General features: G+C 49.3%; 1 protein-coding gene across 1 annotated transcript in view; it reads right to left on the bottom strand.

Annotated features, from left to right (window-relative positions):
- Positions 1-18734, bottom strand: part of CNMD (chondromodulin) — a 146335-nt gene extending 127601 nt beyond the window's left edge. The window contains exons 1-2 of the mRNA XM_077297305.1: positions 18555-18734; positions 15853-15993 (exon numbers count right to left, since the gene is read on the bottom strand). Of these exons, the coding sequence (XP_077153420.1) occupies positions 15853-15993; positions 18555-18710 (297 nt within the window). The 5' untranslated portion in view covers positions 18711-18734. The remainder of the gene's footprint in view (positions 1-15852; positions 15994-18554) is intronic.
- Positions 18735-27422: the final 8688 nt, after the last annotated feature.

Below are 27422 nucleotides of genomic sequence, written 5' to 3'. Positions count from 1 at the left end.
CTCCACCTGCCCCTGGGCTCCAACACCGCCAGTTGCCGTCCAGAAGTGCTGTACGCACAGTCAACAGTCCCTCCTCTGTTATTGGGGTTCAGTAACGTCAGCTGTTCCCCTGCTGTGTGTGTGGCAATCCCTCCTACCTCCTCCAACCTCCTCCTCCTCCAACCGTCCCTGGGCTCCAACACCGCCAGTTGCCGTCCAGAAGTGCTGTACGCACAGTCAACAGTCCCTCCTCTGTTATTGGGGTTCAGTAACGTCAGCTGTTCCCCTGCTGTGTGTGTGGCAATCCCTCCTACCTCCTCCTACCTCCTCCAACCTCCTCCTCCTCCACCTGCCCCTGGGCTCCAACACCGCCAGTTGCCGTCCAGAAGTGCTGTACGCACAGTCAACAGTCCCTCCTCTGTTATTGGGGTTCAGTAACGTCAGCTGTTCCCCTGCTGTGTGTGTGGCAATCCCTCCTACCTCCTCCAACCTCCTCCAACCTCCTCCTCCTCCACCTGCCCCTGGGCTCCAACACCGCCAGTTGCCGTCCAGAAGTGCTGTACGCACAGAGCCAAACACCTCGCCAATGTGTTAGTGGGGTTCAGCACCGCCAGCTGTTCCCCTGCTGTGTATACGGCAACGTGTACTGCGACCGCCACGCAGGCACAACAAGTTAAATGTAAGGGAACCTGACCCCCCCCCCCCCCAGGCGTTTGTTACTGAAGGAGCCACCTTGTGCAGCAGTAATGATGCAAAGGGAAAAAGTGCCTCTTTTCGTGATGCTCCTTGCACATGCTGAACCAAACACTTATGAAATGTGTCCCCACACAGCGTTAAACCGTCCGGTAGGTGGAACTTTCCTTTGTCGTGTGACGCAGCACAGCCATCATTTTTACCCCCTTGGCGCCGTGCGCCGCCTCCTCAGCGTTGTTTTAATCTGTCCCGGAGCCTGCGCTGTTAGGTTAGCCCTTGGCCATGCACACATGTTGCGCTGCCCGTCTTCTGACCTCATTTGGTGTCAGGCTGGCTGCGCCTGTGCGGGTGCGCTGGTCGAGATCCCGCCTCGCAGTGTCGTCTAATGTAATCCCACCGCGGGCCTGTGATCCGTGCCCGTGCGCAGTGCATATCCTCTCCTCTCACTCCCCTCCCTACGGCTTCTTCAGACTGTGCGATGTCAGCTGGTCCCTAATAGCATGCCACGGCCGTGACACCGCACAGTCTGAAAAAGCCGTAGGGAGGGGAGTGAGAGGAGAGGATATGCACTGCGCACGGGCACGGATCACAGGCCCGCGGTGGGATTACATTAGACGACACTGCGAGGCGGGATCTCGGCCAGCGCACCCGCACAGGCGCAGCCAGCCTGACACCAAATGATGTCAGAAGACGGGCAGCGCAAAATGTGTGCATGGCCAAGGGCTAACCTAACAGCCCAGGCTCCGGGACAGATTAAAACAACGCTGAGGAGGCGGCGCACGGCGCCAAGGGGGTAAAAATGATGGCTGTGCTGCGTCACACGACAAAGGAAAGTTCCACCTACCGGACGGTTTAACGCTGTGAGGGGACACATTTCATAACTGTTAGGTTCCGCATGTGCAAGGACCATAATTAAAAGAGCTAAGTTTACCTTTTCCAGCATTAGTGCTGTACACAATGGCTCTTTCAGCTACAAACGCCTGGGGGGGGGGGGGTTAAAGGTTTCCTTTCAACTTGCTCGAGTGCAGGCTTCGGCCTACACTCCGCTCCCCCTGCTCCTCCTGCTGACCCTGGGCTCCAACACCGCCAGTTGGGGCCCGGTACTGCTAGCTGCACAGAGAAAAACACCTCGCCAATGTGTCAGTGGGGTCCAGCACCGCCAGCTGTTCCCCTGCTGTGTAGCCGGCAACGTGTCCTGCAAAAGTCACGCAGACACAACACACCCAAAGCTGCCGCCTGTGCAGGCTTCGGCCTACACTCCCCTCCCCCTGCTCCTCCTCCTCCTGCTCCTCCTCCTGCTGTCCCTGGGCTCTAACACACCGCCAGTTTTTGCCCAGATGTGCTAGCTGCACAGAGAAAAACACCAGCCAATGTGTCAGTGGGGTCCAGCACCGCCAGCTGTTCCCCTGCTGTGCAGCCGGCAACGTGTCCTGCAAAAGCCACGCAGACACAAGAACTGAAATTGAAGGGAACCTGTCCCCCCTCCCCCAGGCGTTTTTACGTTATCCAGCCACCTTGTACAGCGGTAATGCTGCATGTGTGCAAGGTGGCTCAGAAACGTATTCTCCTCGCACATGTGGAACTGAAAACACGTCTGCAATGTGTCCTCTGTGTGACCATTTAACCGTCCCGGTGGTGTGACTTTCCTTTGTAATGACACGCTGCAACCCCCTTGGTAGCGCTGCCCGTCTTCTGGCATCATGGTTTGGCTGCCTGCGCCTCTGCGGCCGCCCTGACCCACACAACGCCCCTCGGTGTCTTATTTATTGGGACTGCGAGGGTGTGATTGATGGGCAGGATCAGTGCATCAGTTCGCCTGTCCCTCCTCTCCTTCCGCCTTCTTCGGACTGTGCGGCTTCATGGCCGTGGCATGCGATAAGGGATCAGATGACGCCGCACAGTCTGAAGCGGGTGTAAGGACCCGAGTGTGAGAGGCGAACATATGTGCTGCGCCAGGCCCTGAATCCCAGCCCCGCAGTGTTTTAACAATGTTAAGACACTGCGGGGCTGGGATTCATGGGCATCGCGAACCGCACCGGCCGACATTACATGATGCCAGAAGATGGGCAGCGCTAACGGCGCTAGGCCAGGGGATAACACGACAGCGCAGACTCCTGTACAGCAAATAACAACGCTCGGGAGGCTGCACCCAGCACCAAGGTGGGATTCTTGACACCTGTGCTGCGTCTCATTACAAAGGGAACTCTCGCCTCCATTACACAGTTTGACTGTCTAAAGGGCTGAATGTTATACGTGTTCCATTCAGCGTGTGCAAGGAGAAAAATTACAAGAGCAACCTTTGACTTGCGCAGCACTGCTGCTGCATAAGCTGTGGCTCTTCTACTTTGTAACCCCTGAGGGGGGGTTAAAGGTGACTTTTGAAATCGGTTCAATTAGGCTTCGGCCTACACTCTGCTCCACCTGCAGAGCCCGGGCTCCAACAACGCTAGTTGCTGTCCGGAAGTGCTGGCTGCACAGAGCCAAACACCTCGCCAATGTGTCAGTGGGGTCCAGCACCGCCAGCTGTTCCCCTGCTGTGTAGCCGGCAACGTGTCCTGCAAAAGTCACGCAGACACAACACACCCAAAGCTGCCGCCTGTGCAGGCTTCGGCCTACACTCCCCTCCCCCTGCTCCTCCTCCTCCTGCTCCTCCTCCTGCTGTCCCTGGGCTCTAACACACCGCCAGTTTTTGCCCAGATGTGCTAGCTGCACAGAGAAAAACACCAGCCAATGTGTCAGTGGGGTCCAGCACCGCCAGCTGTTCCCCTGCTGTGCAGCCGGCAACGTGTCCTGCAAAAGCCACGCAGACACAAGAACTGAAATTGAAGGGAACCTGTCCCCCCTCCCCCAGGCGTTTTTACGTTATCCAGCCACCTTGTACAGCGGTAATGCTGCATGTGTGCAAGGTGGCTCAGAAACGTATTCTCCTCGCACATGTGGAACTGAAAACACGTCTGCAATGTGTCCTCTGTGTGACCATTTAACCGTCCCGGTGGTGTGACTTTCCTTTGTAATGACACGCTGCAACCCCCTTGGTAGCGCTGCCCGTCTTCTGGCATCATGGTTTGGCTGCCTGCGCCTCTGCGGCCGCCCTGACCCACACAACGCCCCTCGGTGTCTTATTTATTGGGACTGCGAGGGTGTGATTGATGGGCAGGATCAGTGCATCAGTTCGCCTGTCCCTCCTCTCCTTCCGCCTTCTTCGGACTGTGCGGCTTCATGGCCGTGGCATGCGATAAGGGATCAGATGACGCCGCACAGTCTGAAGCGGGTGTAAGGACCCGAGTGTGAGAGGCGAACATATGTGCTGCGCCAGGCCCTGAATCCCAGCCCCGCAGTGTTTTAACAATGTTAAGACACTGCGGGGCTGGGATTCATGGGCATCGCGAACCGCACCGGCCGACATTACATGATGCCAGAAGATGGGCAGCGCTAACGGCGCTAGGCCAGGGGATAACACGACAGCGCAGACTCCTGTACAGCAAATAACAACGCTCGGGAGGCTGCACCCAGCACCAAGGTGGGATTCTTGACACCTGTGCTGCGTCTCATTACAAAGGGAACTCTCGCCTCCATTACACAGTTTGACTGTCTAAAGGGCTGAATGTTATACGTGTTCCATTCAGCGTGTGCAAGGAGAAAAATTACAAGAGCAACCTTTGACTTGCGCAGCACTGCTGCTGCATAAGCTGTGGCTCTTCTACTTTGTAACCCCTGAGGGGGGGTTAAAGGTGACTTTTGAAATCGGTTCAATTAGGCTTCGGCCTACACTCTGCTCCACCTGCAGAGCCCGGGCTCCAACAACGCTAGTTGCTGTCCGGAAGTGCTGGCTGCACAGAGCCAAACACCTCGCCAATGTGTCAGTGGGGTCCAGCACCGCCAGCTGTTCCCCTGCTGTGTAGCCGGCAACGTGTCCTGCAAAAGTCACGCAGACACAACACACCCAAAGCTGCCGCCTGTGCAGGCTTCGGCCTACACTCCCCTCCCCCTGCTCCTCCTCCTCCTGCTCCTCCTCCTGCTGTCCCTGGGCTCTAACACACCGCCAGTTTTTGCCCAGATGTGCTAGCTGCACAGAGAAAAACACCAGCCAATGTGTCAGTGGGGTCCAGCACCGCCAGCTGTTCCCCTGCTGTGCAGCCGGCAACGTGTCCTGCAAAAGCCACGCAGACACAAGAACTGAAATTGAAGGGAACCTGTCCCCCCTCCCCCAGGCGTTTTTACGTTATCCAGCCACCTTGTACAGCGGTAATGCTGCATGTGTGCAAGGTGGCTCAGAAACGTATTCTCCTCGCACATGTGGAACTGAAAACACGTCTGCAATGTGTCCTCTGTGTGACCATTTAACCGTCCCGGTGGTGTGACTTTCCTTTGTAATGACACGCTGCAACCCCCTTGGTAGCGCTGCCCGTCTTCTGGCATCATGGTTTGGCTGCCTGCGCCTCTGCGGCCGCCCTGACCCACACAATGCCCCTCGGTGTCTTATTTATTGGGACTGCGAGGGTGTGATTGATGGGCAGGATCAGTGCATCAGTTCGCCTGTCCCTCCTCTCCTTCCGCCTTCTTCGGACTGTGCGGCTTCATGGCCGTGGCATGCGATAAGGGATCAGATGACGCCGCACAGTCTGAAGCGGGTGTAAGGACCCGAGTGTGAGAGGCGAACATATGTGCTGCGCCAGGCCCTGAATCCCAGCCCCGCAGTGTTTTAACAATGTTAAGACACTGCGGGGCTGGGATTCATGGGCATCGCGAACCGCACCGGCCGACATTACATGATGCCAGAAGATGGGCAGCGCTAACGGCGCTAGGCCAGGGGATAACACGACAGCGCAGACTCCTGTACAGCAAATAACAACGCTCGGGAGGCTGCACCCAGCACCAAGGTGGGATTCTTGACACCTGTGCTGCGTCTCATTACAAAGGGAACTCTCGCCTCCATTACACAGTTTGACTGTCTAAAGGGCTGAATGTTATACGTGTTCCATTCAGCGTGTGCAAGGAGAAAAATTACAAGAGCAACCTTTGACTTGCGCAGCACTGCTGCTGCATAAGCTGTGGCTCTTCTACTTTGTAACCCCTGAGGGGGGGTTAAAGGTGACTTTTGAAATCGGTTCAATTAGGCTTCGGCCTACACTCTGCTCCACCTGCAGAGCCCGGGCTCCAACAACGCTAGTTGCTGTCCGGAAGTGCTGGCTGCACAGAGCCAAACACCTCGCCAATGTGTCAGTGGGGTCCAGCACCGCCAGCTGTTCCCCTGCTGTGTAGCCGGCAACGTGTCCTGCAAAAGTCACGCAGACACAACACACCCAAAGCTGCCGCCTGTGCAGGCTTCGGCCTACACTCCCCTCCCCCTGCTCCTCCTCCTCCTGCTCCTCCTCCTGCTGTCCCTGGGCTCTAACACACCGCCAGTTTTTGCCCAGATGTGCTAGCTGCACAGAGAAAAACACCAGCCAATGTGTCAGTGGGGTCCAGCACCGCCAGCTGTTCCCCTGCTGTGCAGCCGGCAACGTGTCCTGCAAAAGCCACGCAGACACAAGAACTGAAATTGAAGGGAACCTGTCCCCCCTCCCCCAGGCGTTTTTACGTTATCCAGCCACCTTGTACAGCGGTAATGCTGCATGTGTGCAAGGTGGCTCAGAAACGTATTCTCCTCGCACATGTGGAACTGAAAACACGTCTGCAATGTGTCCTCTGTGTGACCATTTAACCGTCCCGGTGGTGTGACTTTCCTTTGTAATGACACGCTGCAACCCCCTTGGTAGCGCTGCCCGTCTTCTGGCATCATGGTTTGGCTGCCTGCGCCTCTGCGGCCGCCCTGACCCACACAACGCCCCTCGGTGTCTTATTTATTGGGACTGCGAGGGTGTGATTGATGGGCAGGATCAGTGCATCAGTTCGCCTGTCCCTCCTCTCCTTCCGCCTTCTTCGGACTGTGCGGCTTCATGGCCGTGGCATGCGATAAGGGATCAGATGACGCCGCACAGTCTGAAGCGGGTGTAAGGACCCGAGTGTGAGAGGCGAACATATGTGCTGCGCCAGGCCCTGAATCCCAGCCCCGCAGTGTTTTAACAATGTTAAGACACTGCGGGGCTGGGATTCATGGGCATCGCGAACCGCACCGGCCGACATTACATGATGCCAGAAGATGGGCAGCGCTAACGGCGCTAGGCCAGGGGATAACACGACAGCGCAGACTCCTGTACAGCAAATAACAACGCTCGGGAGGCTGCACCCAGCACCAAGGTGGGATTCTTGACACCTGTGCTGCGTCTCATTACAAAGGGAACTCTCGCCTCCATTACACAGTTTGACTGTCTAAAGGGCTGAATGTTATACGTGTTCCATTCAGCGTGTGCAAGGAGAAAAATTACAAGAGCAACCTTTGACTTGCGCAGCACTGCTGCTGCATAAGCTGTGGCTCTTCTACTTTGTAACCCCTGAGGGGGGGTTAAAGGTGACTTTTGAAATCGGTTCAATTAGGCTTCGGCCTACACTCTGCTCCACCTGCAGAGCCCGGGCTCCAACAACGCTAGTTGCTGTCCGGAAGTGCTGGCTGCACAGAGCCAAACACCTCGCCAATGTGTCAGTGGGGTCCAGCACCGCCAGCTGTTCCCCTGCTGTGTAGCCGGCAACGTGTCCTGCAAAAGTCACGCAGACACAACACACCCAAAGCTGCCGCCTGTGCAGGCTTCGGCCTACACTCCCCTCCCCCTGCTCCTCCTCCTCCTGCTCCTCCTCCTGCTGTCCCTGGGCTCTAACACACCGCCAGTTTTTGCCCAGATGTGCTAGCTGCACAGAGAAAAACACCAGCCAATGTGTCAGTGGGGTCCAGCACCGCCAGCTGTTCCCCTGCTGTGCAGCCGGCAACGTGTCCTGCAAAAGCCACGCAGACACAAGAACTGAAATTGAAGGGAACCTGTCCCCCCTCCCCCAGGCGTTTTTACGTTATCCAGCCACCTTGTACAGCGGTAATGCTGCATGTGTGCAAGGTGGCTCAGAAACGTATTCTCCTCGCACATGTGGAACTGAAAACACGTCTGCAATGTGTCCTCTGTGTGACCATTTAACCGTCCCGGTGGTGTGACTTTCCTTTGTAATGACACGCTGCAACCCCCTTGGTAGCGCTGCCCGTCTTCTGGCATCATGGTTTGGCTGCCTGCGCCTCTGCGGCCGCCCTGACCCACACAACGCCCCTCGGTGTCTTATTTATTGGGACTGCGAGGGTGTGATTGATGGGCAGGATCAGTGCATCAGTTCGCCTGTCCCTCCTCTCCTTCCGCCTTCTTCGGACTGTGCGGCTTCATGGCCGTGGCATGCGATAAGGGATCAGATGACGCCGCACAGTCTGAAGCGGGTGTAAGGACCCGAGTGTGAGAGGCGAACATATGTGCTGCGCCAGGCCCTGAATCCCAGCCCCGCAGTGTTTTAACAATGTTAAGACACTGCGGGGCTGGGATTCATGGGCATCGCGAACCGCACCGGCCGACATTACATGATGCCAGAAGATGGGCAGCGCTAACGGCGCTAGGCCAGGGGATAACACGACAGCGCAGACTCCTGTACAGCAAATAACAACGCTCGGGAGGCTGCACCCAGCACCAAGGTGGGATTCTTGACACCTGTGCTGCGTCTCATTACAAAGGGAACTCTCGCCTCCATTACACAGTTTGACTGTCTAAAGGGCTGAATGTTATACGTGTTCCATTCAGCGTGTGCAAGGAGAAAAATTACAAGAGCAACCTTTGACTTGCGCAGCACTGCTGCTGCATAAGCTGTGGCTCTTCTACTTTGTAACCCCTGAGGGGGGGTTAAAGGTGACTTTTGAAATCGGTTCAATTAGGCTTCGGCCTACACTCTGCTCCACCTGCAGAGCCCGGGCTCCAACAACGCTAGTTGCTGTCCGGAAGTGCTGGCTGCACAGAGCCAAACACCTCGCCAATGTGTCAGTGGGGTCCAGCACCGCCAGCTGTTCCCCTGCTGTGTAGCCGGCAACGTGTCCTGCAAAAGTCACGCAGACACAACACACCCAAAGCTGCCGCCTGTGCAGGCTTCGGCCTACACTCCCCTCCCCCTGCTCCTCCTCCTCCTGCTCCTCCTCCTGCTGTCCCTGGGCTCTAACACACCGCCAGTTTTTGCCCAGATGTGCTAGCTGCACAGAGAAAAACACCAGCCAATGTGTCAGTGGGGTCCAGCACCGCCAGCTGTTCCCCTGCTGTGCAGCCGGCAACGTGTCCTGCAAAAGCCACGCAGACACAAGAACTGAAATTGAAGGGAACCTGTCCCCCCTCCCCCAGGCGTTTTTACGTTATCCAGCCACCTTGTACAGCGGTAATGCTGCATGTGTGCAAGGTGGCTCAGAAACGTATTCTCCTCGCACATGTGGAACTGAAAACACGTCTGCAATGTGTCCTCTGTGTGACCATTTAACCGTCCCGGTGGTGTGACTTTCCTTTGTAATGACACGCTGCAACCCCCTTGGTAGCGCTGCCCGTCTTCTGGCATCATGGTTTGGCTGCCTGCGCCTCTGCGGCCGCCCTGACCCACACAACGCCCCTCGGTGTCTTATTTATTGGGACTGCGAGGGTGTGATTGATGGGCAGGATCAGTGCATCAGTTCGCCTGTCCCTCCTCTCCTTCCGCCTTCTTCGGACTGTGCGGCTTCATGGCCGTGGCATGCGATAAGGGATCAGATGACGCCGCACAGTCTGAAGCGGGTGTAAGGACCCGAGTGTGAGAGGCGAACATATGTGCTGCGCCAGGCCCTGAATCCCAGCCCCGCAGTGTTTTAACAATGTTAAGACACTGCGGGGCTGGGATTCATGGGCATCGCGAACCGCACCGGCCGACATTACATGATGCCAGAAGATGGGCAGCGCTAACGGCGCTAGGCCAGGGGATAACACGACAGCGCAGACTCCTGTACAGCAAATAACAACGCTCGGGAGGCTGCACCCAGCACCAAGGTGGGATTCTTGACACCTGTGCTGCGTCTCATTACAAAGGGAACTCGCGCCTCCAACACAGTTTGACTGTATAAAGGGCTAAATGTTATACGTGTTTCATTCAGCGTGTGCAAGGAGCGAAATTAAAAGAGCAACCTTTGACTTGTGCAGCACTACTGCTGCATAAGCTGTGGCTCTTCTACTTTCTAACCCCTGAGGGGGGGTTAAAGGTTACCTTTGAAATTGGTTCAAGTAGGCTTCGGCCTACACTCTGCTCCCCCTGCAGAGCCCGGGCTACAACACCGCTCGTTGCTGTCCGGAAGTGCTGGCTGCACAGAGCCAAACACCTCGCCAATGTGTCAGTGGGGTCCAGCACCGCCAGCTGTTCCCCTGCTGTGCAGCCGGCAACGTGTCCTGCAAAAGCCACGCAGACACTTGCTCTTGTACCTTCTGCTCCACATCCTGGTTCCAGTACCGTCAGCTGGTTCCGGGCAGAGCCTTTGGCTTAGGTGCCTCCCTCTGGGTATCCGAGTTCCACCAACGTCAGGTGGTCCTTGGTAGTGCTTTCAGGCACGGGTACCTCCTGCTTAGTAACCGGGTTCCAGTAACGTCAGCTGGTCCTCGGTAGTTCCATTGGCTCTTGGACCTTCGGCTACCCATCCGGGTTCCAGCACCGTCAGCTGGTTCTCGGCAGTGTCTTTTGCTCTTGTACCTTCTGCTCCCCATCCTGGTTCCAGTACCGTCAGCTGGTTCCGGGCAGAGCCTTTGGCTTAGGTGCCTCCCTCTGGGTATCCGAGTTCCACCAACGTCAGGTGGTCCTTGGTAGTGCTTTCAGGCACGGGTACCTCCTGCTTAGTAACCGGGTTCCAGTAACGTCAGCTGGTCCTCGGTAGTTCCATTGGCTCTTGGACCTTCGGGTAGCCATCCGAGTTCCAGTTCCATCAGCTGGTTCTCGGCATTTTCTCAGCCTTCTTGTACCTTCTGCTACATTTCCAAGTTCAAGAGACTAAACACGATGACCCGGAAGAACACCCCTAAGATGACGACGACACCAGAGACGACAACCACCGTGATGACGACGACCCTGGAGACGATGACCCTGAAGACCACCCCGATGACGACGACCCCGGAGACCACCCCGATGACGACGACCCCGGAGACGACGACCCTGGAGACGACGACGACCTGGAAGACCGAGAAGCAGAAGAACAAGAGGCTGCAGAACAAAGAGCAGAAGGACATTAAGCATAACACAAAATATCAGAGCAAAAAAATATTATGTAAATTATAAGCAGAAGAAGACTAAGCAGTGTATGGGGGTGAGTCCGTTCCTCCTCGTGGTGCCCCTGGATAAAGCCTGATGCTGCAGGCCAAACTGAACGCGGACAAATGTAACTGGTTTGTGACAGGCAGAACGGAAGGTGTAATCTTCAAACTTTTATAGATAACAACTACGGGAATGCCTGTCACAAATAAGAATATGATGAAGAAGTTGAATATGATGAAGATAATAGTAAAATAAAAAGAATATGAACAATGTAACCCAAAAAATAATAGGTAGAAGATGAAGAAGAAGATGAATAAGGTGAAGAAGTTGATGTCAAAGAAGCTGATGATGAGGATAATTAAGAAGAAAGCGTGGGAGAAGTAAAAAAGAAGGTGAAGGGCGTGGAAGTAGTGAAACATCAATATCTGACATAAAAAAAAAAAAAAATAACATAGTCAAATTCTTTCTAACGCCGAACTTCATAAAAAAAAATAAAAAATCCTGCTATTCTATTACATTGGGCTAAACCTCTGTCCCTTTAATATCTCCGCCACGTCCCCCAATACATCCTACATTATTCTTAGTTGTTTTCCTTCATGTAGAATGAACCTACAAGTTTATTAAGGGTTTATTTTAATTCCGATATTTTCGTCCCATTGACTTGCATTGGGATCGGGTATCGGTATCGGATTGGATCCGATATTTTGACGGTATCGGCCGATACTTTCCGATACCGATACTTTCCGATATCGGAAAGTATCGCTCAACACTAGTCACCACCCATCTTGAAAAGTTTTCCCCCTCTCATATACTAATGTGCCGCAAACTGGAAGTTGATATCACCAACCATTCCCATTTTATTTAGGTGTATCCATATACATGGCCCACCCAGGTGTATCCATATAAATGGCCCACCCTGTACAATGCCATATATTGGTTCAGTAGATATGTGGACAACCTATTACTTGTATGGCAGGGTGGTTCGTCAGACATTGAGACATTTTCTGTCTATCTCAATTCTAATAATCTGAACTTAAAATTTACTGTCAGTTCCCCCACCTTTGAAACCCCCTTTTTGGATATTTATCTAACAGGAAATTCTGTTACTAATAAAGTAACAACATCTCTTTACCGAAAAAACTGTCAGGCAATACAGTCCTATTATCTACATCTTCCCATCCTCACCACACTATACAAGTAATACCCTACGGGGAATTTAACCATGCTAAACATATTTACTTAACTAATGAATTATACATCCAAGAAAGCAAGGTTATCAGCAAACGTTTAATTGAGAAGGGCTACAAAAAACGTGATATCAAACACAGTATTATCAAAGTGTCCAAACAACCCAGATCTCTTATAACCAATCAAAGGTTTTCCATCCCCCCAAAAAATGCAATCTATGGTCACTTTCTCAACACCATACAGCCAGCAATTTAATGACATTAAATCTATAAGAAAATATCTACCTGTCATCACTCAGAACGACAGGTAGTCGTAGACAGGTAGATCATAAATAACGGCTGCAAATATGTGGCTCGGACGGTCCTCACCCTGGCCAACTCGTGGTCTCATAGTCTGATCAGACAACCTGCCAATCCTGGATCTTGGCTGTCCACAATTGGCTTCCACAAGTGTGCTAGCTCCAGGTGAAATGTCTGCACGCATGCTTTGGACAGTCACAGAACTAAATCATTTCCCTTGGCTTCAGGCACGGTTCATAACATTACAGCCTTCATCAATTGCGATACTAAACATGTCATTTATTGCATTGGCTGTCTTTCTTGCCATCTTAAATATATTGGATGTACAACCGGCAAATTAAAAAGAAGAATAGCCAAACATTTAACTAATATTCACAATAAAAATGCATTCAGGAGCATCTACTTTGTCAACATTCACAAAGGAGACACCACCCATCTTGCATTTTTTGGATTTGAGAAAGTGAATAACCCTGTTTGTGGAGGCAATAGACAGAAACTACTCATTATCCGGGAAGCTTTCTGGATTCTAAAATTGGACACCAAGTTCCCGAAAGGGATGAATTTCAGAAATTATTTGTTTCACATATATTACTCTTATCATTACCTTATTACCTTGTCTCGTCTTGGTCATGAGTAAGAGCTAGTGTAGCTCGAAACGCGTCGACTGTTATCATGTTTTTAAAATGCTTCCTTTTCATGTTTTAAATCTATTAATAAATGTGATGTTTTATGACTTTTACATTGTTGGATTTTCCCATTTTTTTCCACTGTTCATTTACTCAGAAAACCAGCCTGAAGTCTCGTGCACTGCTCCCCTATTCTGGGAATATCTCAACCCGGTGAGCTGATGTTTGCTTCATTGTGTTTTTCTCACCATTTTTATACCCTATGACTAAGGGCACATATCGCATCAGAAAGGCGTCAGGTTCTTGTTGTTTTAACCATGGCTGACGTGCCTTAATAATGTATTTTTGATTTTACCATACCGGCATTGTGTGCCGGAACATTCCTCTTTTCTTCCTTTCATATAATTTAATGATCTCTTGGATCCATACCCTGCCCCAATTTCTCCAATGTAGCAGTCCTACAAGTGGTGGACACCTTATGTGGCCACTTCACTCTCTGGAAGCGTTGGGATCCCAGAGATTTGACCCTTAGCGAACATTAAAGGGAACTTGCCACCAGTTTTTTTGCATATGAACAAATACCGCCACTTTCATCAGCCCCTGTCCTGTATACTACAAATTTGTATATTATCCCCTAACTCCCCCTGCATATCCCTCAAAAAACCTTTTGAAGTGCTTCCGCGTTGTATGCAAATCTGGGCTGTCCTGAGCAATGGGCATCATTGCTGCATTGTCTGTTCCTCTGCTCTTCTGGTAATCGCTGTCCTCAGGCTTTGATTGATGTGGATGACGTGTCCTGCGTCATCCACATAGCTGAAAAAAATCTTGCAGTAGGGAGAGAGCAAAGTGCGCCTGTGAGACCTGGATATCTGGATGACCCAGGACGCGTCATCCATATCAATCAAAGCTGGAGGACAGAGATTTACAGCGGAGGGAGGTACAGACAACGCAACAATGACGCCCATCTTATTGGACCATCTGGATTTGTATACAGCACGGAAGGTTTTTTGGGGGATAAGCATTAGGAGTCAGGGGATAATATACAACCTTGTGGAATGCATATGAAAATGGTGGTATTTGTTTATACACGAAAAAATTGGTGACAGGTTTACTTTAAGTGGAGAAATATTCTAACATTGTGACATCACTTACTGAAATGGGACTACCACTCATGTCCTTAATTATCTACAAAAGGGTGATATACTGTAAAATCACACTGAACCTGGTGTGTCATCTCATGTATTCATCTGGCACATTGTCGCAGCTGTCCGCAGCATCACACTTGATAATGTGGCTTGGGGTGGGTGGACAGCAGAGAATACAAACACAACCAGTTGCATACCCCTTATGTACAATTGCCTTTTTTCTATATTTTTTCCTATGGGTTTACTGTAACTAGATATTTGCTATTTTTTTTATATTACAATATAGTAAACACCATAAACTATTTTCAGGGCAGAAAATCCCACTTTGCTTATTTCTTAAGTACCAAATGATGCAAGCAAACATGAAAAGCGTAGTTGGCGCTCATTTGCTTTTGGTTGTTTGTAACTGATCCCCTAGAAGTTTACACGGTGTCCTTTATCCATCGTAAACACGGACGGTGATGATTTATGAATGTGCGAGGAACAATGATCCGGAAAATGAAGAAGCTAAAATGTAAAATTGACTTTATTATCGGGTGACTGTTCTGTTGCAGTGTACTAGAACGTGACATAATAGTAATTATATAATAGTCCAGTACAGTTTTTACATTAAGTGCACCCTTTAATGTGTTATTTTTGTTATTTTTACCCCAGGTCCTTGATTGAGTTTAGTATTCAAGGCAGTTATAAAATAGCGATATGAGGTCATTAGTAAATGTTCCAAGATATTATCAGATGTGTTACTGTACTTCTGTGCATAAAAGAGAAAATGCACATTAGTTTGGTGGGTAATGAAAAGACATCCCGGCTGGTTGAGAAATACTGGACTACATTTATAGCAAGCTGCTGAGAGAGGTAGTGCTGGGGGAAGTAGCTGGCCGATATACAAGAGCTGATTGAGTCCGACATAAAGGGGCTTTTGTCTGCGAGCAGTCACCACTGACCCCAGCTCAGCCTACTAGACCATAAGCAGCAGAGCAAGAGAAAGCTACCCGGAATATATCCTCGAAGGCACATCAAACGTTCTCACACTTTATACGGAACAACACAATCACTTAGTGAAAAAAAAATCATTTTAAATACTGGACATTTTTTATACCGAGAAGGAAAGCGTGGCTTTTTACTTGTGGCTAATTATTCCACTAAAGCCAATTATTGTGACAAGCTACACTTCTTTCTCCACTAAAGCTATAATGATCCATTTTAATAATTTATGTATTTATGTTGCCGCCAATTAAGCCTGCCATCTGTAGTCAGGTTAAATAGTCAGGCTGAATTATTATTATTTTATTTATTTCTTCGTGTCGTAGAATCTTGAAATAAATAAGAAGTCTAATGGAAAATCTTGTCAGAGTGAATAACAGCACGGTTCATATATCCAGTTGTATGCAGCTATGCATATGCATCAGGAGATTAATTCTATATTAAAATAGCATAATACATTTCTGCATGTCAAGTGCCTATTTATTTCTTGCAGAATGCTGTAAAAGTCATGTGGGATCATATTCTCATTTATCATGGCAGTGGCTGTAATATTCTGCATGTTCTCCAAGTCAGTTCAGAGACAGTATGTGTCTCATTGATATTGGGCTCCTTTTAAATAGGCACCTTGTAAGCATATGTCTGCTCCATATGGCACCCGAGTCGCAGAGAATTGGGTAGATTCTCACTGGCTTTGACCTGAGTTGTAAAGATACCATAAGCTATATAACTTACATGTTTGTCATTTACTTTCCAGAAATAGAATGCACCAATTGCCCCGAAGAGAAGCAGAAGGGCCCCGGAGATAAGCACCACGGCCCCAATTCGGAGTAGACGGCCACTGTTGGATGGCTTCACTGTAATTGCTGTATAAGCCTACAAGCAGAAGAAATACGACTATAAGTAACCATTCCATACATTAAAATCACAAAATGACTTACAAACACCACTTATAGTGCGTGTCTACATATATATGATTATGTTATCATTTCGAATAATCTTCAGGAGTGACATCAATGGAGAATCCCCAGTGTTTTTCTTGAGTCACTACTCATTTTATGTGCAAAGAAAGTTTGATGTATGTCTAATGAAAATTCTCAATTTACGAGATCTCTGATGCTAAGGCTTTGTTCACAAGTCTTTTTGGGATCCACTCAAAAAAAACCAATGGTTTAGTTTTCAAATGTGTCCGTTTGATGGACTTGATTAAAAATGAACGCTTTGGTTTTTGTTTTGTGTCTGTGGACATCCGTTTTGAACAGTTCCATTTATCTGGAGGTGTCTCTGAACATCTCGGGTGCATGCACAATGCTAAAAAAAACGGATCCGTCAGACAAAAAACATAACAGAAGACCAAATCCAATAAACTGTAATGTTAAGAAAAATAAAACACGGACGTTTCTATTTCGTCTGGTTTTTTGGAAAAAAATAAAAGTTGTGCAGATTATGTTTTTTTGTCCATCCAAAAAACACAGACGGAACGGATGCAAACTGATGACATTTTAGGAAATTAAAAACCCATTAAAATGAATGGGGTCTGTAACTGAAAATTTTATTTTAATTTTCATGTTCCCCAAATGGATAGTAATAACAGAAATAAATGCAAAGACGAAACGCTGAATGTGAGATGGGGCATACACAGTGCACAGGATTCTCAGTCTCTGGGCTCTAAACCAGAATAGTCTCATTCATTTACGGTATAACAGAAGAATTTTGAGATTTTTATGATCAGAATTTAATAGTTTGAGAATGAACATGAATAAGGCTTCATCTCAAGGAACACGGACATTCTTGGGAAAACCATCACTATGAATCTTAGGGTGTGACTAGGTCTGTGTGCGGCTCCATGCACTGCACTTGTCTGCGTTGTGGATGGGTACAGAAGCTGTCTGCCATTTAATATAGACTGTCACATTAGCTAAATGGACAAGACTAAAGCTTGCCCTGAGTTTTGCGCAAATGTACACATTGACTAACATCGCACAGTGTAATATTTGTGTGTGGTCCGTTGTGCACACTGACCTCAAATATGTTCATCTGAACGTTGCCTTAAAGATCATGGGCCTCCCATAACATTTTTGACATGCCAATATGACATGTAAGTCTACAGTACACTTAATTAGGGATAACTTCATGGAACATGTGCTGAAATCACAAATGCATATTTGCGTCAGATTTTGATTATGATTTTGAGAGATGTATCCAGCAGGAAGGAGAAGTATAAGACTTTCCTTTATGTTTTTCATTACTTGGGATTCCGTTCTTGGTGTAGACTGAACGTGTGATTCCAGCCCTATTGGACAGATCTCCAGATTCTTCTCACCCCCTGGTTGTATCTTGTCTTAGTGAACGCTACTTTGCAGAATTTGGCAGTGAATATAAAGGCAATCCCATATAGAGTTAGCACTTGGGGCAGTATGAGGCACCCCAATGTGGTTCCCATAGAAGAACAACCATTTTATCACTACTCTGACTGAAGTAGTGGTGCGGCTCCCTCATTTTCTATGAATGTTCCCATGCCGCCCTGATGCACGCTTTTATAATATACACGGCTGTATAGGTCATGTTCCTGGATTTCGAATTATGTGGACATAATAGTCCTGTGACGCTGCACTGAATACTGAAAGTTTATCTCATCGTGATACGGTTCCCTACTATTGATATCAATATCACATATCTAGTTATAATCACCACGATAGAAATAAATCTACACAGCAACAAGTTTATATTAATAGGAGGATGATGCCCACACTAATCTTGGCAGATGCAGGATGGCCAGGAAAGGATCTAATTAACCTTTTCATGGAGGTAAATAGAAATCAAACCCCAATCCTGAAGAAAACACCCATCCAAATCCTACTTTCTCCATGCAAACATTTTCACAGCGTCTCTGTATGCCAGGCATATGGGGAAATGTGAATTTATAGCAGAAATTAATTGCTTTAACCTTTTCCAGTTTACTTCTTACTCCATCACAATCCAAATCCCAAAGACCAGCGCCAGTATTTCATTCTGGTCACAGTGATTTCTGTGCAGATGTTCACATATTTTACATACATATGAGACTTCTGTGCGTTCAGATTCCTAACATTACAGGCTGGTGCAAGAGAGACAGTCAGACTTTTCATATGTTTCAGTAAAATGATGACAACTCTTGCTGAGACCTGTAGTTTCACAGCAACTGGAAAGATATAGGATATTTAAAGCTTTGGGAAACCTGACAAGGTGACACTAGAGGCCATGGGAGTGAAGAAATCTCTGTTTTAAAATGTGATAATATCCTTTAAAAATAAACTTTAGTACATTTTCTAACTTGGATGTAAATCTGATTTTCAGTGTGGACTGGATATGAGTTCAGTAAGCCTGATAAAGTTCTAAGAACACAAAGGCAATGTTAAGAAGAAGCTTGGAGAGGTGCTGAATGTAGAGCTACTCACTGGAGGAAGGCACTGCTCCACATCCTCAGGTCCAGCTAGGGCGATAGGAACTTTCTCCGAAGTCTCTGCCATTGTGTACTGCTGATCCCAATCTGAGCCCCCAACCGAGCTGTACAACTTGTGCAGGACAGGAGAAAAATCATGTGACCACGGCATGTCAGTCAAAAGTGTAAGGAACACCTGCCCACCTAGCCCTAGCCAAAAGCATCTCCTCCCCCCTAGTGCAGCATCCTGTGCATTCCTTCCTCAGTACCACCCTCCCTTTGTGGTCTTCCCTCACCTCCAGAACGCAGCGCAGACACATACGTGCTCAATTCTTCATTTTAGTCCTCTAGAAAGTTTCCTCCTACATGTTTCTGAAAGTCAAAATATACAGAGCCAACCTTTCTGTAGTTTTTAGACAGTGGGCCCATTCATTCACTGGTTCCTGCCTTTAACAAACATAGCATACAGTGAGAGACTACTGTTAATAAGGCAGCGCTTGGGCTGGAATAGGTAATATTTTACTACTCACAAAATAGAAGCTTAAAAAATGTACCCCAAGAAGAAGCTCAAACAGAGCCAGAGACATTGGTAGGATCTTAAAAGATCAGGGACCCAAGCCTCAAAGTATCGATTTCACCGTACTCACCACTTAGAAAATCTGTATGTATAAAGTTATCGTATTGCTACTATACCAGGATTAAATATTACCTATGTACAACACACTGTACAAAGACTAATATTATCAACAATACCACCATACATCTACACCTACATACAGACTGATCTGCATTAATTTATTCTTGTAAAAAAAAAACTAAACAAAAAACACACTTTTAAAAAGGCCTCTGTAGCGCCCCCACTGCCGCAGGGCTGAGGGGTACCCGGTACCGGGCCTCTGAGTCTCTGCTTCTGGGGTTGTCACGGCGGCTAGGCCCCGGCCCGTGACCCTGCCGTGGGGCGCACAGTGAATGATAGGTGTGGATGTTGGTGGTGCAGTTGTGGGGTGCAGGTCGCGGTAAATAACGAGGACACCAGGTTGCAGTCTCTTTACCTCTTTACTGGAGATCTCTGAGTCCTCAGTCCAGAATACGGTTCACCAGGCTGCGCAAGTCCGGCCGGTCCAATGGCACCTCCAGAGTTCACTTCACAGGTGGAAATCGGTGCCTTCCTTCTTAGCGCTATGTGTTGTAGTCCTTCCCTGCTATGCTTACGGAAAGTACCCCACAACCGTTGTGTCTGTTTCTCGTGTTCCCTCACAACTCGATTAACTGATCTTCTGCTAATCTTCCGTCCCTTCCTGATGTTACAGTTAGAACGGCACCCGTTTGTCGGGTAGGCCTGGAGTTCTTCCGGGACCCTAGAGACGCCCCTCTCCCGCAATTGCCTCCCAAGACTTCATAGGTGATTTAGGTGAGACAGCCCGCCTGAGACTGACTGTCCTGCCGCTGTTTAGAGTATTGCTTGAAGCTGTCTAATGAAATACTCCCTCGGCGTTCCGGCCGCCGGTAGTGCGCCTCAGTAGGATGTTGCTCCGGTCTTACAGCACGACCCCTACTGGTATTCTCCTATTGCTTGATCTCGTTTCTCACTCAGCACAATCTATCTCGCTTCTAGTCCTTTCTTGGGTCCCGCCGCTTCCCGGAGCTGGCGCGGACCCGTTACGTTCTTTTCAATGCCAAGCCTCTGTCAGGATCCCACCCCTGACAGAGACCCTACTGTCTCTTCCTCCACAACACCCTCTGCCACTAGGTGTTGCTTCGTCCAATCCAGTCAGCTTTCTCCTCTAACTTCCTGCCTGACCCCCAGTTTACCCACTATGGTGGGGAGTGGCCTAATGAATAGAACCCTTAGCTCCCCCCGGAGGCCCAGCTGTGAAATCTATTGGTGTCTGTGATACCTGATCAGATGAACTCCTTCAGTGCCATCGGACGCACCATGGCTCCCCATAGTGGCGGAGCCACAGTACTGCAACGACCAGGACTCTGGGGCGCTGCACTCCCCCCTGGTTAAACACAGTACTCCGGGACTGGGAAGAAAACAACAATACAGGTTAGCAAAAAGACATACAATTTTTTGTTGAGTGCAAATAATAATAAGTATACTTGAACAGAGCTTCCCTTTATGGGAGGTGAGGACACTTGAACGTTACAAACATGGTTAACATTATAAATTACAGGCTATAAATAACTCCTGTTACCCAACCGGGTATTCTACTAAGTACAAAATTGTTGAACAATAATTTAACATTGCCTTTAAGGATTCACACTCTAAATCCACTAAAGACCTTCCTATAATCACATTATAAGGTATTTTAACTTTCCCATTCGCCTTCTTTAAATCTGCAGGACCGCCTGTCCTATCGGCACCAGACCTACTGCCTCTCCTTTCTGTTACAGGACCGCCCCGTTCAGCCAGGGCCTACTGCCTTTTCAACTACTATACACAGTATAGAACATAACATTACTTTCAGTTTAAGAGCACTAAATCATCTCTACATGACTCCTATGAGGACTCAGGGTTTACCTTCTATCCTAACTATCTATCAACATTATCTAAACATTTTCTATTGAACATTAAGCCTTCTCATTATCTTCCTTCCTTTCTTGCATGCTGGACACCACATCTATCTCTACGGGCCCACTGCATCCTTCTTCTATCTTTCACCTTTTAATTCTCAGAGCACATCATCAGTATTTCTTCACATTTAACTAATTAAACACATATAACTTTCTCGTACAAACATTATCATCACTTTTCTCTCATCAACATTATTGCTACTTGTCTTAAGCAATATTACTATCGAAACGCGACAAATGAACATCCCCTTTAAGAGGGGACCAAGTCTCTGTGAGGTAGCGCGTCTTCTCAAGCTACCAGTCCATACTCAGCAAAGGTTCCAGTGCGGTATCTTCGCAAAGAGTCTTTCTTTAAGTAAAACCAGTAGGGAGCGCCTTTAATAAGGTGCAAACTATATACAAAAAGTTCGGATCATGCACTGTTCATGATTTCAGCAGTTCTGTAAACTTTGTGCAAAAACTTGGAAAACAAACAAGAAAACAAAACAATAGGGATCCCCGGTCAACAAAGGGATCCCTTTAAGAGTTTACCCTGAGCGGGTTTAGCAGCAGGAAATAGTAACTATATACATACTCATGGTATCGAGGTTTATCTTCATAGTAAATCACAAGACATCAGCCGAAAGTGGGTACCTTCCGACTGTGCAGACTGTGATCCTAGGTCAGCAGCTGATGCCGCACCAGTATCACCAATGGATTTCCCTGGTGCAGTCAGACCACCCGATGTCTGGACCCGAAGGCGGACTCTAGCCGCCAGCTCATTCGCTGCAATGAGACGTACGGCGGCAATGTTGGTAAGATCCGTTACGTCTGGTTCCATCATGGTGGAAGTACCAGACGACGCTCCCCCAAGCTCACAACGGCGCACGTCCCGGGCATACCACCCGTATGCATTCCGATGACGGGTGTAAGTCACCGGATCTCCCCTTTGTAGCGGATCACCCCTTCGGCCACAGCAGGGGGCCCTCACGTTGCAACTGGCAACGAAGACGTCGGTTGGCAGTCCCGGTTCCTGTATGGAGCCCCATCCTCTCTTCGGGTGGAAGGCCAATACAGTGCCCCGCCTCACCATGTCCCGGTCATCACATGCAGGCGGTGGTTGTCGTACCCTCGGTGGGGCAGTCAGCTCTGCCTCTTTCTGCCTTTTCCAATGTAGGATCAGGCATTGTTTGTATTGCTCCCAGGTAAGCACAGCAAGGGTGAATCCTTCTTCCCGAACCCCATCTGGCCCAACCCAGGGGGTGTCCCACTGGAGGGTCACCCCATCTGGGCCTACGTCTACGGGTTCCCCCATCCTAGTCGGCAGCGGTGGCACCAGCTTCCCCATTGCATCGGGGGGTAACACCACTAGCTCTGCCGATAGTAGGCGGCTTTTACTGGGGTGAGGACCGGTCGCGGGAGCGGGATCGAGCAGGGGAGCAGGGGCGTCTCCCATACCTGCGCCTGATGTGGTTCCACCGATGTCGATCCGGTCCATTGACGAGAACACTGGAGTCGGCCGCAGCCTGGACCGCGGCTCCTCCAATGGGGTCCCCGGGTGCGGCTCCACCCACCATGGTTCCTCCTCCGCTGGCTCCGAGGACGGGATGGGTAAGCTCAGCTCCGCGGCCGGTTCCAAAGAATTCGGATCTTTCCGCTGCAGTGGACATAGGTCCGCCTCTGGTGAAGGAGGGCAAGCCGGAATCGCTTCTTCCTCGTTCAGGTACTTGCTGCTCGTCATCGCTGCCTGATAGTCGGTGGCAGTGCATGCACCTGACTCCGCCATTTCTCCTGGGCCGGGCTTCTCCATCTCCTGCTTCCCGCCGTTGCAAATCAGGGGGTGGTCTTGTACCCCGAGGCAGGTCATCGCTTTGCAGCCAGAAACACAGGGGGCGGTAGCCATTTCTCGCGCCACTCTGATAGTCTCCTCCCATGGCACGCCCTCCTTCTTCTCTGGCGTAGCAATGGCAGCGGCTTTTGGCGGGAACTTCTCTTGGTCAATGGCAGTACACAGTCTCTCAATAAAGTACAGTCCAAGCACAACAAATTACAGTTCCAAGGCACACATGACCCGATTCTTCAGGCTTAAGTAGATCCTGTTCGTGACGCAAAGTTGTAGCGCCCCCACTGCCGCAGGGCCGAGGGGTACCCGGTACCGGGCTTCTGAGTCTCTGCTTCTGGGGTTGTCACGGCGGCTAGGCCCCGGCCCGTGACCCTGCCGTGGGGCGCACAGTGAATGATAGGTGTGGATGTTGGTGGTGCAGTTGTGGGGTGCAGGTCGCGGTAAATAACGAGGACACCAGGTTGCAGTCTCTTTACCTCTTTACTGGAGATCTCTGAGTCCTCAGTCCAGAATACGGTTCACCAGGCTGCGCAAGTCCGGCCGGTCCAATGGCACCTCCAGAGTTCACTTCACAGGTGGAAATCGGTGCCTTCCTTCTTAGCGCTATGTGTTGTAGTCCTTCCCTGCTATGCTTACGGAAAGTACCCCACAACCGTTGTGTCTGTTTCTCGTGTTCCCTCACAACTCGATTAACTGATCTTCTGCTAATCTTCCGTCCCTTCCTGATGTTACAGTTAGAACGGCACCCGTTTGTCGGGTAGGCCTGGAGTTCTTCCGGGACCCTAGAGACGCCCCTCTCCCGCAATTGCCTCCCAAGACTTCATAGGTGATTTAGGTGAGACAGCCCGCCTGAGACTGACTGTCCTGCCGCTGTTTAGAGTATTGCTTGAAGCTGTCTAATGAAATACTCCCTCGGCGTTCCGGCCGCCAGTAGTGCGCCTCAGTAGGATGTTGCTCCGGTCTTACAGCACGACCCCTACTGGTATTCTCCTATTGCTTGATCTCGTTTCTCACTCAGCACAATCTATCTCGCTTCTAGTCCTTTCTTGGGTCCCGCCGCTTCCCGGAGCTGGCGCGGACCCGTTACGTTCTTTTCAATGCCAAGCCTCTGTCAGGATCCCACCCCTGACAGAGACCCTACTGTCTCTTCCTCCACAACACCCTCTGCCACTAGGTGTTGCTTCGTCCAATCCAGTCAGCTTTCTCCTCTAACTTCCTGCCTGACCCCCAGTTTACCCACTATGGTGGGGAGTGGCCTAATGAATAGAACCCTTAGCTCCCCCCGGAGGCCCAGCTGTGAAATCTATTGGTGTCTGTGATACCTGATCAGATGAACTCCTTCAGTGCCATCGGACGCACCATGGCTCCCCATAGTGGCGGAGCCACAGTACTGCAACGACCAGGACTCTGGGGCGCTGCACCTCCATACAGTGACCATATGGTGGTAGAGTCCAGTACTAATAGCCACATAAGTTGTAGACATACCGACATGATGACACCTCTTCCAGCCAGGACTCATCTTCAGAGTTTATAAGAAAGACACATTTGACTTCCCATGTTTCCAGCACCATCACCACCTATTCTCAACCAACACAAACTCCCCAAACTGCCGCCACCTGTGGCATGGAGCAGTAATCCCAATACTTAAAAAATTATATAATTTCCACCTCCCTCCCAAAAATGCTACACTGTATGCCATGCAGAAAATGCCTGTAAAAAATGAATGTTCCATAAAAACTAATAATGGCCCTTCTGTGCTACCTACAAGTAAATAATGCCCTATATCAAGGGTGGGGAACCTCAGGCCCCCAGCCCATTTACGGCCCTCAATGACCTTTTATCAGGCCCCCGAGCAGATTCTCCGGGACCGCATTCTTGAGCAGGGCGCTGTATTTCGATTGCCACCAGCTCATTAATTTCTGGGGATAAAACAGTATTCCCTTCTGGTTTATTTTGTGCAAATCTAATACTTGCTAAATTATATAACGTTCACTTTTTATCCAGTTCCTGGCCGGTCCCGGCTTCATACCCTTTTGGGGGGTCAACTGCTGTGGCTACAGGGTCTGTCCTGGAGTAGCACCTGGCATCCACCTGGTTTCAAGTCTAACCACACCATCAGGGGCTCTAGTGAAGAACCAGATAGTTGCTTAGTTACGCCCCTCTAGGCTCTCCCTGGACCGTGGCACAGTGATTCCACAACCACGTGCATAAAATCCGGTATACAGTATTATAGACGGCACAGATCCCCATATACAGTATGATACCCACTACTGCTCCCTATATACAGTACAGTTGGATGCCCTCACAGCTCTCTTTATACAGTATTATAGCTCCCTCAGCTTCCCATATACAGTATAATGACTGCACAACTCCCAGTATACAGTGTGATGGCCCCATAGCTCCCTATATATAGTATGATGCCCACAACGGCTCTGTATATACAGTATGATATGCCTCACAGTCCACTGTATATAGTATGTTGGTCCCCAAAGCTTTCTATATGCAGCATGATGCCCCCCCACAGTTCACTATGAACAGTTTGATGGACCCCACAGCTTTTTAAATATAGTATGATGGCCCCATATCTCCATACATACAGTAGCATGCCCACCAAAGCTCCCAATGCACAGTATGATCATGACAGCCCTGATACAAAATTTTATGTCACCACAGCTCCCTATGTACAGTGTGATGACCCCACATCTTCCTATATGCAGGGATATTTCTCCATAGCTCACTATTATTATTATTATTATTATTATTATTTATTGTTATAGCGCCATTTATTCCATGGCGCTTTACAAGTGAGGAGGGGTATACATAATAACAAGTACAATAATCTTGAACAATACAAGTCATAACTGGTACAGTAGGAGAGAGGACCCTGCCCGCGAAGGCTCACAATCTACAAGGGATGGGTGAGAATACAGTAGGTGAGGGTAGAGCTGGTCATGCAGACTATATACAGTCTTATCGCCCCACAGCTCCAAATATTTTGTATGATGTTCTAGAACTCTTTATACAGACTTTCAAGCCCCACAGGCCCCTATTTAGAGTATGATAGCCTAAACTCCTCTATTCACAGTATCTACATTGCCACAGCTTCTTATACATTACTTTTTAATAGAGCTATTAGACCTGATATGGCTGGTATACTTGCTTTGAAAATTATTGTCAGAATGGCTGTATATTCTGGCTAGACTATAAAAGGCTCATTTTAATTAAAAGATTATCTTGCCATACTGACATGTACAGTGTATTTTCAAAATAACTACACCAGTCTTATCAGGACTATTTAAAAGCAAAACAGCCATATATCCAGTGTGTGTCTCTGCAATTGGAGGCAGCACCTGACACTTAGCTTTCTACAAGCATCTGTTTGTTTATTAACCCTGCATATCCTTCTCAAATGAAGTGCTATTCCCCCATTTAACCCTTCATCTCCCTGCAAGGAGTTAACCCCCTGTTAAATTAAAACTGTTAAATTTGTTAACCCTTGCTCTGCCTTCTGTCTGCCACTGCATCCTGGAACCTGCTTTCACTTGGCGTAGTCAGCAGAATGCAGTCCACAGGCTCAGAAGAGACACACCAGGCGGCCATGGGTACCCCAATGGCCAATATACCGCTGGGAACCATGCTGAGCAACCTTCCAAAGTTCACAGGGAGCAACACTTTACTATGGGACTGGAATGAACTGGTCAAGGGCATGTTGGTGATGCATCCCATGACCCCCGAGATTGCCATGATGGCTCTGGACGGAGAAGCGAGGTGCTCCATCATGTTCTGGCCCCCACATGAGCTAAATACCTTTACCAAGGTGTTACAAATTTGAGAGGAAAGGCATGGTGACCCTACGGATGACAGGGAATTGCGCATGCGCTTGTTTAGTTATGTCCAAAGGGTGGGGGAGTCGGTGACCCAATACATGAATGCGCTGCAGGAGATGCACGCTGCAATTGCTAATCAGGATGACGTAGCGTAGAGCCTCCTGACATAGTTCTGAGACACCAACTAGTGGCTGGCTTTAGAGATGCACTGCTTAAACAGGCTCTGTGGGAGGGCTTGTGGGTTAATCCGCATATGTCTTTTTTGGAGGTTGGGGAGGTGCGTGCACGCGAGCAAGAGCAGGGGGTGACAGCCTCGGCAGGGAAGGTCCGGAGCGGGGAGCTATCCTCTCCGCCTGCAACTGAACCAAGTTGGGTGAGCGAAATCCAGAAGGAAATCCAGGGAATGCTAGAAGAATGGTCCGACTTAAGGAAGAAACCTCCCCTAACCCTGGATCCCTCCAGAGGTCGAACTAATCCCGATCCTCGACAGGAAAAGAGACAACTTCGCACAGAAAGACTGCCGATCTGTTTTGCATGTGGAGACATTGGACATTATGCCAACGGATGCTCGTGTCGGGGAGCTCTCCCAACCGCTGTCCGTTAACCTAGTGGGCTCCATGGCGGGGGGAAGCCGCCCAGAGCCTGAGCAGTCAAGAAG

This window comes from Ranitomeya variabilis, chromosome 3 (genome assembly GCF_051348905.1).
Source record: "Ranitomeya variabilis isolate aRanVar5 chromosome 3, aRanVar5.hap1, whole genome shotgun sequence".
NCBI lineage: Eukaryota > Metazoa > Chordata > Amphibia > Anura > Dendrobatidae > Ranitomeya > Ranitomeya variabilis.
Note: the sequence above shows the minus strand (reverse complement) of the source record. Positions and strands in the feature narration are given on the sequence as shown.